This window comes from Hippopotamus amphibius, chromosome 9 (assembly GCF_030028045.1).
Source record: "Hippopotamus amphibius kiboko isolate mHipAmp2 chromosome 9, mHipAmp2.hap2, whole genome shotgun sequence".
NCBI classification, from domain to species: Eukaryota; Metazoa; Chordata; class Mammalia; order Artiodactyla; family Hippopotamidae; genus Hippopotamus; species Hippopotamus amphibius.
In genome coordinates, this window is record NC_080194.1 from 57,247,416 (window position 1) to 57,262,544 (window position 15,129).

The window sequence follows — 15,129 nt, forward strand, 5'->3', positions numbered from 1 at the left end:
AGAAAGCCTACCCAGAACTCAGGCTGCAGAGAAAAATGGCAACATGAGCTCAGTCTGCCTACTAACATGTTGCCTCCAAGAAGGAAGTGAGCTTGTTGACCCATTTGTTAATTCCACATCATCTAGATACACATGTGGTTATGTTACTTATAAAAATTCATATAGTTCATGTTAACTGCAAAGGAGAACTATTAGCAAATTCTCTACTATAATTTGGATTTATCTCTGGTTTATTAACAAGTTCTGCGTTTTATGGTAGCAGAAAATGAATCAATAAGTGAGAGCGAATTTGTATTTCTCAAGGCACCCACATCTCACTAGAGATAGCTAACTTAGCAAATATTTGAACGTGTTAATATCACCAAAAGAGCCTAACACCAAATAATTATCCCTTTTTATGAATGTCTTAAAAGAAACATAAATCAAAACCTTACAAATTTGCTTTCTCTTTTGAGTATTTAGTTACAGGATATATAATCATTGATTTTACGTTAACCTCATTAAATTATGTGTTTGGGGTTTATTGAAGGTTAGTTCTCATTCTCTCTAATTAAATTCTTAGTTAACATCTGATATTCCTAGCTATTCTGACTACACATATAATCTACAGCCCAGCAACATGGGAATGCTTTGAAACTGAAGGAATTCTTCTACTTATTTTCCCAAAACAATATTTGAAAGATTGCTTTCTTAGGTTGTTTCTTGTACCAGTCTGAGAGTAGCTCTCTATTCCTAGCATTAATGGGTAATGGAAATAAAAGTTACAGCTATTTCGGAATTAGGTCATGTGGCTTCATTATTTTTTTGGCTTAAATTTCTAGAACATCAGACACACCAGTTATAAAATGTAAGTGAAAAAAAACCCTATTTAAAAACCTAATAGAAATGACTTGAAGAATATTTTTTTTTGTCTTACCCATGCCTTATTGGCTTTTATTAAGGTGAATAATTGAGAGAAATATATATGATATATATTGTGGGCATATATATATACATACATATAGAACAGGATAATCTTTTATTTTTAATGCTTGCTAAGAATTTAGTTGAACTTATTTATTTTAACAATGAAATGGCTACTAAGGAAGGGAGGAAGAGAAAAAAAATTGACAAACTATTCATATTTATAAAAAAGATAGAGAAATGAAAGTCTGCCCCATGTGAAAGGAGAAAACGACTCTTACTGGTATTGTTTTGCCCATAAGAATGTCTGTCTTGTCTCAGTGAAGCATGGAACAGTCACTGACTTTACATTTGGCTGTCATTCCAGGATGACTATGATGATCCTTTTGTGAACTTTAGTTCTGTAAGAAGAAACAGAAGATAATATATTTAATGACAGTTTGAAGTTTTCAAGATTCTGGAAAAATTGAAACTTTGCAAACTAAGAGTTTACCAGTTGAAGATTTTTTGAATATTGCTGTTAACTGAAGAATTTGAATTATTCTTACTTAATAGAGAAACTAATGTGTAAGAATTTATGCTTTTGAATATCATTTCCTGAATATGACTGCATTAGTTGAGAAATTTCCCTGCTCAGGGGCATGTAGAATAGCATTGGCTCTCCTTATTTTTTTAATCTAGTTGTTAACATTACCTGTTCTATAAATGCTCTATAAGACTTAGAATTTTATTTTCCTGACATACATCAGTATAGGTTTTACTGAGTGAGAGCTTTGCTTAAATATAGTCTTGAGGAAGGACTAAAATAAGTCTGCCACTGTACATTTCTGCTTTATAATCAATGTCAGTATTTGAAGGTGATTACATTTAGCCAGAGTTGAGGAAAAGAGCTTACAGAATCCAGCCCTTTTTATAATTTTAGTAATTTCTAGACATCCTGGATTTCCTACAGGTAAAACAATTTATGTGAAACAGTACCTAAGCTGTTTTGTTACTCAGTATATGTTCTTTTTCTAATGCTTGTGACAGTATCAGCCAGAGGCTTTGAATGATTACATACACCCTATACTTTGAATAATTAGATAGAAGTTTGTATCAAAAATAAAGTCTGTCAGAATTATTGAGTTTTTTATTCCGTTTGTGGCAAAGATTCCAAAAGATTGTGTTCCCATTGAATGGTATTAATTTTCTCCATTATTTTCCATTATTAATGGTTCTCTCTCTCTCTCTCTCTCTCTCATCTATTTCTAGAAGGAAAGGGTTAAAGTAATTTAATCATATCTTCTTAGAAAATAATGAAGAGTTTTTATTTTTTTAGATAGAGCAGTCTCTTGAACCTTATGGTTGTGTTAGATTAACATATTGAAATATAACTTCTGCAGAATATCAGTGCCAAGATTTCTCATTAATAATGTGTTATCTTTACATTGAGCATGGGTAGTTCCAACATCTTAGAGCAGCAGCTCCTGTTACATACACCTCCTTACTTGTATTCAGGGGACCTAAGAATTTGACCTCTTCAGATTTAAGTTCTGTAATCCTATTCTCCTTTTTAAGACTCTGTTAAAAGACCCCCTGAGAGCATTCCTACTTTTCTTCTTACAACGCAGCTATATATTCAAGACTCCTTAAGGAAGTTATAGAGCTTGGTGGTACCACAGCCTGACATTTCTTCATGTGTAGAAACAAACGCCAGACTGAGCAATATTCCTGATTATTGGCATATTCATACCTAGAATATGTCAAACTATAAAAGACAGCATTTCCTTAGTGCTGCCTCTATATCATAGCCCTTTGAAAGAGCCTAAGTCAACAATTGCGATGTAACTTTAGTTTCTTTAAAAATATTTTCTGTACCTCGCTTGAGCATAACAATTATTTTAATTCAGCAGAAGGCCTTTTCCTGTGAAACATTCTGAGACGTCTGCTCCCATCTTCATTATTCCCAGTATTTGAATGAAGCAAAGATGAAATCATGAGTAAGAGTGGCTCTCCACGGTGGGATGGAAGCTGGTTTGGGTGGCAGTCTCTGGGAAGACGGCCAGTGGCTCTCCTCACCTGCCAATGAGATGTGCTGGGGTGAGGGTCATAGTGAGGGAGATGGTCACTAATGCATCGTGACAGGTTCCTGAGAAAAAAAGAGTAAGGCTCTCTCCCTTTCTGCAAACTGCTCTGTGGCATGAAAGAGGTACTGAATGGGATGCAGTTACCTCCTAGGAAAGGTGTGATTCCATGGCGGTGAGAGAGGGTGAAATTCTCAGCTAATTCAGGTCGTTTTGTGAACAGTGTGTGTCACTTCCTGGAAATACAGCAAATAAGACACGAAAGAAAAACCTTTTTGATGAATATTGCTGTATAGTTAATATGCCACATATCCTTGATATTTTGTATCAATGCAGTAAAATCTAGGGTTTTAGGGGCAGTTTTCAGACATGTTGGAACAGGTGTGTGGAGGCTATTCCAAATGACTTCAAGAGCCCCTACAGTTGCTCATAGGGGCGGAGAGAGAGCCTCAGTGAAAACATTCTGAGGAAGAAAAATCCTTCCACCATTTACCGAAGAATATCTGTCTTGCTAGCGTTTTGTTTTGTATCAAAAATACAGTAGTGCATTTACAATTCCAGGAAATAAAACTGGTACTTAGAAAATTCAAGCATTTAGCCAGATGACTTTCAATTTGGGTACATATTGGACATTTTTTCCCTAAACTTTTAAAATTATGAAATACAATAACAGGGAAGTCACGTGGTTTAACAAACAATGATAAAGTGAGCCTCATGGCATTCCCCATGCAGGTCAGGAAACAGAATTTCACCAATGCCTCAGAAGGCCACCAGTGATCTCTGGGAAACTGGTCTTGACTTACGCAATTCAGAAATTCTTACTTTTGCCACAAGGTGGTGCTTCCAAATCTAAAATTAAGAGTCAAGGTAGTTTTGCAGTAAATTTGGAACCTATACAATAATGCTAAACCTATGCAGTAAAGCCAAAATTAGCTTTCTAATTTTATATGTAAATTGCTTGACATATTTCACCTGGCTCAGCCTGTTATTAAGGAAATTGCTAGTTTGATAAATTTTACATATAAAGGTTCAAGAAGAAAATGTTTTATGTTTTAATAAAGAGGAAAAAGTCTTTATTAGAGAAATGGAATTAAAAAGTCTCCCATTGTAAAATTTTTCTGTTGGAATGTACTATATTTAAAAATAAGCTCCCCCCACAGTATTTTGTGGCTTTTTAAAGCTAGCTACCATTAAGATTATTATGAAAGTTTTGTAGAATAAAGATTTGGGGGTTGTTTTAGTCCAGAGTGCTTCCATATTCTTGAATGAAAAATGTTCACATTTCATCATTTTCCTATCTCATTCCCTTTTAATATTTCTGAACTTAATGTTTAATAGCTAGGTCTGAAAATACTAACAATTTAGCTTAATCTCTAAGAAGTCAGTTCACATAGCTTGCTATTGTCATGCATATTTGTATATCTTTACCATGACCGATCACGAGATCCGGTTTTAGCTGTTTAAATTGTAAAAGCAATACCTATTCTTCAAAATTCAGACATTGAAATCTTTATCAAAATGTGTATTTCCCTATAATCCTCTCCCAGACACAACATCTCAACAATTATGTATGTATTTCTCCAATTACTTTTGGCATGACCACTAACAAAACTTGTTGAATTAGAACCCCAAATTGTATAGTCAAATATTTTGGTCTCTGTGTCAAGGTATATGTTCACCTTGGTACTTATCTTGACATCCTGATTTTTCCATATCTTCTTTATCAAACTTTTAATTAAACCATCTGTTTTGAGATAATTGCACTGCTTTCCAATGTGTAATTTAAATGTTATCACTCAATAATAATTTGGGTCAAATAAAAACACATTTAATCTGTGTGCCTTGACATCGTAAGTGGTAGAGTGAGACTCAGAGGGCCCTTGGCCGGTGATTGCACATAATAATTGATCAGCTGAAAGAAGCACAACAGATACTAGGCTGGTTGGCCCAGGCCACACTCTGTTCTGCCTGTCAGAGCCGCTGGGCAGTGCTGCTGACTCATGTGCAGCTACCCAACACTAGTGCGTGAGTACCCTTGATCACAGTGCCTGTTTAATTCCAAAGGTTTCATGATTGTTATGTTTGAAAATCAATGTTTTCTCCACTCTAAGCTTACAAAACTAACTTCAGTCTATCTATGATTGCATTTGAACTGATTGCAGGGTGTATCTGGATTTTGAGCAAATGTTGCTAGAGGCAAAAAGCCATTGCTTAATGGAATGAGAGGCACAATTGCAGTCTGTTGGTCTTCTTTTTTCTCTTTTTTTTTTTTTTCCGTCTATCAGTCTTGATAGTCTGGAAACAGCATTTGTGAGATGACATCTACCCATCCATCATAGACATACCTGAAAGTGCCCGATGGTTGATCATCCCAGTCTTTTTTTTTTTCCTTTCCTTCAGATCTTTATTGGAGTATAATTGCTTTACAATGCTGTGTTGGTTTCTGCTGTACAACAAAGTGAATCAGCTGTATGTATACGTATATCCCCATCTCCCCTCCCTCTTGAGCCTCCCTCCCACCCAACCTATCCCACCCCTTTAGGTCATCACCAAGCATCAAGTTGATCTTCCTGTGCTAACCATCCCAGTCTTGATTTCTGAGCTTTTTAGTAGTGCTTTAAAACCGGGTCATGTTTTTTAAACTTTTAATGTTGAAATAATATCAAATTTATGGAAAATGTACGAGAACTTTTACTCAGAATCACCAATTTTTAACATTATTTTCATTTAAAAAAATTGTCTATGTAAGTGTATGTTCCATACATATATAATTCATATACAAACATGAACATGTGTACTTCCATATAATTTTTTTCAGTCCTTTAAGGGTAAGTTAGAAGGGATAGTGTTTCTTTACCCCTTAATGCTTCAGTGTATGTTCGTGTGTCCTCAGATGTTACCCCCTTCCCTGCTCCCCCACCCCTTTCTCCTTTTTCTGCTATATCCATTGTAGGTAAACAATTTTTATCCTTTCTGCATTTCATTTTGCTAAAAGTGGATTTGTGTATTTTTAATTTCCTCATTTTTCTTATGCAAAAGTTTGTATGCTATATATATTCTTCCCCAAAACGATATGTCCTGGAAATTACTCCATGCAATTTTATAAAGATCTTTCTGTTTTTCGTAGCTACATAGTATGAGTCTAAATACCATGGTTTATTCTATTGTTCTTCTGTATTTGGGTATTTAAGTAGTTCCAGTATTTACAATTATATAAATAATGCTGCAGTATTAACTTTGTTGGTATTTTCATATTTATGGGAGTGTATCTTCAGAGTAAATTCCTAGAAAGTGGAATTGCTGGATGAAAGGGCGAATGCATATGTGTTGATAGTTGTACTAAATACTGCCATATTCCCCCCATAGAGGTTATGCCGTTTTGTATTTCTGTCAACAGTGTGTGAGACAGCCTGTTTCTCCATAGCCTCACCATCAGAATTCATTGTCAGGCTTTTGATTTTTTTGCCAGTCTAGTGGATGTGTATCTTCATGTAGTTTTAGTTTGCATTTCTGTTATGAATAAAGTTGAACTTATAAATGTATATGTAAGAGCCATTTTTGGTGCGTTGCTTGTTTGTGTATTTTGTCCATCTTTTTAGGATTTTTAGTTCCTTCCCCCCTCAATAATTAAAAAAAAACTTACATTAAGGATATTGGCCCTTTATCTATAATATATTGCAAAATTTTTCTTCTTGCTTTCTTTCTGTGCTCTTATAGTTTCATTTCTTTCACATTTAGATCTCTGAGCCATTTAGATTTTACTCTTGTGTAAAGTTGTGAGGAATGGATTTAATTTTTTCTTTTACAAATAACTATACACTTGTCGGTACATCATTTATTAAAGCTACCTCTTTGCTCTAGTGATGTGCTAGATTTTCATACCTAATGCAGTCAATTTTTGGACTTTCTATTCCATTCCATTGGTCTGTCTCAATGCACCAATAGCACAAAGTTTAAATATGAAGGCTGTGTAGTAAGTTTTAATGTTTGATAGTGCTTGTTACCCCTGATAGCTTTTCATTTTCTCTGTTTTCTTAGATATTCGTTTATGTTTGTTTTTCCAAACGAACTTAAGTAGCAATTTTGTAGCTTCAGCAATAAAATTTTTTTTTGGTATTTTGTGGAATTGTGTATAAATTAGGAAGTACTGGCATCTTGTAAGGATGTCCTATCCAAGAACAAAGGATGTCTTTACGTTTATTCAAGTCTATTTCATGTGTTTCAGAAATGTTTTAGATGTTCTTCATAAAGATTTTGAACACTTAAAATTTAATCTTAAGTATTTGATCTTTGCAGTATTGTGATTATAGAGTTTTTCTCTATATCTTATAACTGGTTATGGTGTTTTTTATAGGAAAGCTATTCATTTTTGCATGGCAATTTTATATCCTGCTAACTTGCTGAATTCTATCATTTAAATTTATTTTATCTTTGATGTGCTAGGTTTTTCCAGATGTAACTTTATGTGATACACCAATAAAGTGTTTTTTTTTTTTTACTTCTTGTTTCAATTCTTATGCCTTTAATTTTTTCTCTTATCTAAGTTCATTGGCCTCCACCACCATGTTAATGTATCAGAAAACTGGCAAACACAATGAGGTATCACCTCTCACCGGTCAGAATGGCCATCATCAAAAAATCTAGAAACAATAAATGTTGGGGAGGGTTTGGAGAAAAGGGAACTCTCCTGCACTGTTGGTGGGAATGTAAGTTGGTACAGCCACCATGGAAAACAGTTGGGAGTTTCTTTAAAAAACTAAAAATAGAACTACCATATGATCCAGTAATCCCACTACTGAGCATATACCCAGAGAAACCCATAATCCAAAAAGAAACATGTACCATAATGTTCATTGCAGCACTATTTACAATAGCCAGGACATGGAAGCAACCTAAATGCCCATCAACAGATGAATGAATAAAGAAAATGTGGCACATATATACAATGGAATATTACTCAGCCATAAAAAGGAATGAAATGGAGCTATATGTAATGAGGTGGATAGACCTAGAGTCTGTCATGCAGAGTGAAGTAAGCCAGAAAGAGAAAAACAAATACTGGATGCTAACTCATATATATGAAATCTAAAAAAAAAAAATGGTACTGATGAACCCAGTGCCAGGACAAGAATAAGGATGCAGATGCAGAGAATGGACTGGAGGACATGGGGTTGAGGGGGGCGGGGGGCGAGGGGGAAGCTGGGACGAAGTGAGAGAGTAGCATAGACATATTTACACTACCAACTGTAAAATAGATAGCTAGTGGGAATTTGCTGTATAACAAAGGGAGATCGACTTGATGATGGGTGATGCCTTAGAGAGCCAGGACAGGGAGGGCGGGAGGGAGGGGATATGGGGATATATGTATAAATACAGCTGATTCACTTCGGTGTACCTCAAAAGCTGGTACAAAAGTGTTAAGCAATTATATTCCAATAAAGAGCTTTAAAAAATAAATAAATTATCTTAAATTAAAAAAAAAAAAAACTGGCAAAGTGCAGACAGGGCATGTAAAGTTTTTTCTATACACTTTGGTGTAATGTTACCGAAGTTAAAAAACTAACTCAAAATAGCTCTGAAAATTCTGCTTCTGCAGGCAAATTTTATAAATTTACCAAATAATAACTTCATTCAAGTGGAACCATACGATGTGTACCTTTTTTGTGTATGACTTCTTTCTCACAACGTGGTGTCTGAGACGCATCCATGTTGCAGCATGTCTCGGGACTTTTTCATTGCTTATAGCAGTTTCCACTCCCACCAGCCACATAGGATAGTCCATATCCTTGCAGAATACTTGGTATTTTCTGTCTTTTTTATTTTAGTCCTACTGATGGATATGTAATAGTATCTTCTTGTGGTTTTATTTTCATTTCTCTAATGATGTTAAGGAACATTTCCCATGGGTTTTTTTTTTTTTTTTTGACAGTTTTGATGTCTTCTTTTGTGATATGTGTATTCAGATATTTTGCCCATTTTTGAATGGGTGGTCTGCCTTTTTCTTACCAATTTCTGGGATATATGTTTTATACAATTCCTTTGTTGAATATACGTGTTGCAAAATCTCCAGTGGCTTACCTTTTCGTTCTGTAAATGATGTTTTGTTGAACAGAAGTTCTTAATTTCAACAAAGTTCAATTTATCAGTAATTAATGTTTTTATGTCCTGTTTGAGAAAATCATTCTTTATTCTAAGATCATGAAGAGATTCTTCTGTGTCATGTCCCAGAAGCTTATCTGATTTGCCTTTCACATGTAACTCTACAGTTCAGCTGGGAGTTGATTTTTATGTGTGGTCTGAGATAGGAATCATGTTTCATTCTCTTCCACACGGAGATGCACTGGCCCCAGCACCATCTGTGGAAATGATAGTCCTTTACCCCTGTTCTGCAGAGCTATCTTTGTCATTAATTAACAGACCATATATATATGTATCTGTTTCTGAACTCTTAATTCCGTTGCATTGCTGTATTTGGAATTAATTGCTATAGTTTTATAGTGACTTTTATAATGAGAACAAGTCTTCCATCTTTTTTTTTTTTTTTCCCCAAGGTTGTCTTGGTAATTCTTGGCTCTACAAATTTTCAAGTAAATTTTATAATTATATATACTGCTTGTGAGCTAATATAAGGTGTTAACAAAAATACCTGTGTAGTTTCAGTTTGGTTATAGTTTTTTTATTGAAGTGTAGTTGATTTACAATGTTGTGTTAATTTCTGCTGTACAGCAAAGTGATTCAGTTATACATACACATTCTTTTCTTATACTCTTTTCCATTATGGTTTATCTCAGGATGTTAAATATAATTCCCTGTGCTATACAGTTGGTTATCATTCTTAACTGTTTTCAGTTGCAGTTGATGTACCTTAAACCTTGATCTTATTCCCAGGCTTGACCAGACATTTCCTTTGATGGTCAAAGAAACCAATTTTCGTTGCCAGAGCTAAAGTTTGCTGGGTGAGATTAGGAAAATATCCTACTCTTGCTGGTGTCTTCCTATTTCCTACCTTAAATGTTATCAACCTCATTTACCTGGCCTTATGTTCCTTTGCCCATTTGTGACACAGCCCAGTCAAGAGGGTAATAATGTTTCTTATGCCCCCACTTCACCCACCTTCCTTTCCTCCAGCCTGTTTAAAGCATGTGCTGTGTTTCCCTCCTCTCCTGAGACCCTGAATACATTTACAAAATAGCCAGTCTGGGCTTTCTTCCAGTTCTGATCTTTACTACCCAACCCCCTCTGCCTCTCCACCCCCTAGTTTTCTTCCATCTTCCTTTCCACTCCCTAATATGGCATCCTTTTGTATTCTGTAGGAGTCCCTTCTCCCCATCAGATGCAGCAGATGCTATAAAGGGAATGAGGAAAGGAGGGAAATGGGGGAGAGCGCTGTTTATTGAGTTGCTCTTCTATGCTAGGCCCAGGTGTATATACACACCAACATTATTTAATTCTTATAACAACACTATAAAGAACTCATTATTACCCTTTTTTAATAGCATAAGATCATACAGCTAATAAATGTAGAGCTGAGATTTAAATCTAATTCTATATGAATGCAAATCTCCTTCTTTCCACATGACCACACTGCCTGCCATGAACTGAGGCGTGTCCTGACTTACAACTTGAAATGCTAGTCTCAGATCTTGCTGCATCTTTGAACAGAGACTACACAGAAGAGAAGGCAAAGTCCAAAGCAGAATGTGAGCTGGATCTCAAGTTGGTGACTGGCCCAGGCAGGGTGCACACTTGGAGGGAAACTTTCCCTTGCAGAGAGACATTTCATTTCAGATGGTTACAGGGATTTATATCAAACAATGAGCAGTAAATATGGGTGACTCATTGACCAAGCGCTTGTGAATATTGAAAAGTAGATCATTTCCAATTGGTCCAGATAAAATCTGTAATAGATAATAGACTGAGAATGGGTGACCGCTGGGATTCTCAGGATAGATTCAGTTAGGTTTAATGTGTCCATCAACTAAAAACTTGTTTAATAGTAATTTCCCACAGGAAGTTTTTCTATTTGGGTTTTTTTTTTCTCCAAATCATAGTTATTATTTTTTTCTGATTATTAAAAAAACTATAGTAAACCTAAAAAGTACTAAGCAGCACAAAGAAAAAACATATATAATTAATATAGTAAGTATATATTATGTATGTATATAGCTGCTTTGTTCCTTTAAGATAAATTCTTAGATGTGAACTTTTTGGACATAAAGTGTGGTCATATTTTTATTTATTTATTTATTTATTTATTTATTTATTGGCTGTGTTGGGTCTTTGTTGCTGCACACGGGCTTTCTCTGGCTTTGGCGAGCGGGGGCTCCTCACTGTGGTGGCTTCTCTTGTGGAACACAGTCTCTAGGCACGTGAGCTTCAGTAGTTGCGGCACACGGGCTCAATAGTTGTGGCTCATGGGCTCTAGAGTGCAGGCTCAGTAGTTATGGCGCACAGGCTTAGTTGCTTCCGAGGCATGTGGGATCCTCCTGGACTAGGGCTCGAACCCATGTCCCCTGCATTTTCAGGCGCATTCTTAACCACTGCACCACATAGGAAGTCCAAGTGTGGTCATATTCTAAAGACTTGGTAAAAACTTACAAATTCCCTTGTTGAATGGCCAGAGGATGTGAATTTTAAAATGACAGACTGGAAATGCTGCAAATAGCTAATAAGCCCAGGACTTTATTAGTAATTAAAGTAACCTTAAGAGACATGCCGTTTTTAACTATCAAAATAGAATTTTTTCATCATTCACTCATTTTTATGGGTTCTTTGTTTTTTGTTTATTTGTTTGTTTGTTTTTTAGCTTCAGGACAGGTTTAATTACTCCAGTTAAGGTTAGGGAGCACACCTAGAGTAGTGCTCCCAGCCTTGTGGATTCAATAGAACATGGATTTTCATTAAGGAAGATAGACCAAATGTTACTAATACAGAGTCACTGCATTTTTCAGGCAAGTCAATTAGGAAAGCTTCTTGAAAAAGGATAGTTCTCAGAAAAAAGAGGAGACATCATTCCTCTGAACCACTCATGAACATTCCAGGGAAGAGGTAGAGAGTTAGATTCTAGAAGTGATGGCAGTGAGGAGCTAGGCCCTCACACAGGTGGCAGTGCCCTGAAGGGATGGCGCAAGGAGCCGCAGGCCTCCCTGGTCCTAGAAGAACGCTCTGGACCAGAGGTCTACGAGAAAACGCTGGGCAACGACACGCCACCAGTCTTCACAGACAGACAGGCCTCCTGTTCCAGCTGCACAGTGGACGCCTCCCTCTGGACTGTAGCGCACAGGGCCACAGCGCAACTGGGGCTCCTCTTCCTCATACCAGTGCTGTTCACTGAAGTCAGGGGAAAAGTCTGCAATCTCTACTGGCTGATGCCACAGAGTCTGAGCCATGGGTTGTATTATAGCTGTTGGTGAAGCCAAAACTCCCACAAATTGAATCTGGGGCCACATGGCAAGCTTGAAACACTCTGGTGGGTCCCATCACTGTCCTCCAGATCTGGATGGCATCCTTGTGGGTGAGGATGTAGGCTCGGATGGGCCCACTGGCCATGAACTCCACCAGCCTCTGGTGGAAAAAATGCCCTTCGTGGTCTTGGTAAAACTTCTGGCAATCTTCCTTTCTCCATGGAAGTTCTCTCATTTGTACAGTGAGGAACTTGTTGCTCTAAATCTGCTGATAAACAGCCTCCAGAATCAGCGGGTGAGCAGCTCCATCAGGCTTGCTCGGGGCCAGGATGAGCTGGAGAGCCTGAGGGCTCTGCGAGACTGAGGTCCTCTCCCTGCTGCCAGCAGAGAGCTTGATTAGAGACCCATCAGGGCTGCACTCCCCACCCTTCCTACTCTGGAGCCCTCATTCATTCGATATTGAGTGCCAGCTATGCATCAGACACTGAGCGAAGGCAAAAAAATTAAAAAACCAAAACACGAACAGCAAAACCTCACAATAGACATGACCTTGTGGGACTTTTAGTCTAAAATTAGATATAACAGTTCTTGAATTTTGTTTGCCACGACTGTTCTAAGCACTTTATAATCATCTAATCACCGCAAACTCTATGTGGTAGGTATTTTGTACGTACTGAATGAGGAAGCAGATGTTCAGAGACTGACTCACATGTCACATGGCTACACAGGCTGAGGATTGAATCTCAGGCTTGACTAACTCCAGAGATCTCACCATTAGCTTCTGGGTGAAGAGGATTCTTTCAGAATGCATTTCAAAAAAATCAGTTCAATGACTGGGTGTTGGTTAGGGGGCCGGGAAATGGTGCTCTCATGTTGCTCGTGGGAATATAAATGGATACCTCTGTGCCACAAAGCAGTCTGGCAAAATTATGATAAGCCTTAAAGGGTTTTCATCTGCACCTGGAATTCCATTGTTTGCATTCTACCAAGGAGAGAATCAGAAATGTGATCGAAGATTTATGTACAGACATACCTGAGAAATATTGCGGATTCAGTTCCAGACCACTGCAATAAAACGAATATCATAATGAAGTAAGTCACGTGAATTTTTTGATTCCCCAGTGCATGTAAAAGTTATGTTTACACTATGCTGTAGTCTATGAAGTGTACGATAACATTATGTCTAAAAAAAAGACATTCCTTAATTTTAAAATACTTTATTGTTTAAAAATGCTGACCATCATCTGAGCCTTCAGCAAGTTGCTAATCTGTTTTTCTGGTGGAGGGTCTTGCCTCGCTGTGGAAGGCTGCTGACTGATCGGGGTGGTGGTTGCCGAAGGTTGGGTGGCTGTGGCAATTTCTTAAGACAGCAATGAATTTTGCAGCATTGACTGACTCTTCCTTTCAGGAACAGTTTCTCTTTAGCACACAATGCTGTTTCATAGCGTTTAACCCACACAGAACTTCTTTCGAAATTAGAGTCAGTCTTCTCAAACCCTGATGCTGCTTTATCAACTAAGCTGGTTTAATATTCTAAATCCTTTGCTGTCATTCCAGCAACCTTTCCAGCATCTTCACCAGAAGTGGGTTCCATCTCAAAACACTTTCTCTACTCACCCATAGGAAGCAACCCCTCATCAGTTAAAGCTGTATCGTGAGATTACAGCAGTTCAGTCACATCTTCAGGCTCCACTTCTAGCTGCCTTGCTATTTCCAATGCATCCATGGTTACATCTGCCACTGAAGTCTTGAACTGCTCAAAGTCATCCATGAAGGTTGGAATCTACTTCTTCCAAACTCCTGTTAATGTTGATATTTTGGCTTCTTCCCATGAATCGTGAATGTTCTTAATGGTGTCTAGGATGGTGAATCCTTTTCAGAAGGTTTTCAATTGACTTTGCCCAGATCCATCAGTGGAATCACTATCTATGGCAGCTATAGTTTTACAAAATGTTTCTTAAATAATAAGACTTGAAAGTTGAAATGACTCCTTGATCCATGGGCTACAGAATGGATGTTCTGTTAGCAGCATGAAAACAACATTCATCTTGTACATCTTCATCAGAGCTCTTGGGTAGCCAGGTGCATTGTCAATGAGCAGGAATATTTTGAAAGGGATCTTTTTTTTCTGAGCAGTAGGTCTCAACAGTAGGCTTAAAATATCCAGTAAACCATGTTGTAAACAAATGTGCTGTCATCCACGCTTTGTTGTTCCCTTTCTAGAGCACAGGCAGAGTAGATTTAGCATAATTCTTAAGGGCCCTAGGATTTTTAGAATGGTAAATGAGCACTGGCTTCAACTTCAAGTCACCAGCTGCATTAGTGCCTGACAAGAGAGTCAGCCTACCCTTTCAAGCTTTAAAGCCAAGCATTGACTTCTCCTCTCTAGCTAAGAAAGTCCTAGATAGCATTTTCTTCCAATATTAGGCTGTTTCATTTACATTGAAAATCTGTTGTTTGGTGTAGCCACCTTCATTGATTATCTCAGCTAGATCTTCTGGATAACTTGCTGCAGCTTCTACACCAGCCCTCGCTGCTTCACCTTGTACTTTTATGTTTTGGAGACGGCTTCTTTCCTTAAACCTCGTGAACCAACCTCTGCTATCAAACTTTTCTTCTACAGCTTCCTCACCTCTCTCAGGCTTCAGAGAACAGAAGAGAGTTAAGCCTTGCTCTGGATGAGGCTTTGGCTTAAGAGAATGTGGCAGCTGGTTTGCTCTTCTAACCACTAAAACGTTCTCCATGTCAGCAATAGGCTG

The 15,129-nt window shown here is 37.4% G+C and overlaps 1 protein-coding gene and 1 pseudogene across 5 annotated transcripts in view; one reads left to right on the top strand and one right to left on the bottom strand.

The window, feature by feature from the left end:
• The window catches only part of MRE11 (MRE11 homolog, double strand break repair nuclease), a 67,596-nt gene extending 61,911 nt beyond the window's left edge, over positions 1–5,685 (top strand). For 4 of the 5 annotated variants that reach the window (XM_057749120.1, XM_057749122.1, XM_057749119.1 and 1 more), the window contains one exon: positions 1,271–2,778. In XM_057749120.1, coding sequence (XP_057605103.1) covers positions 1,271–1,327 — 57 coding nt within the window. In that variant the 3' untranslated portion in view covers positions 1,328–2,778. The other variant, XR_009055481.1, reaches the window with a different exon arrangement.
• A 6,433-nt stretch (positions 5,686–12,118) lies between these two features.
• LOC130860890 (nucleoside diphosphate kinase 6-like) lies at positions 12,119–14,141 on the bottom strand (annotated as a pseudogene).
• Positions 14,142–15,129: the final 988 nt, after the last annotated feature.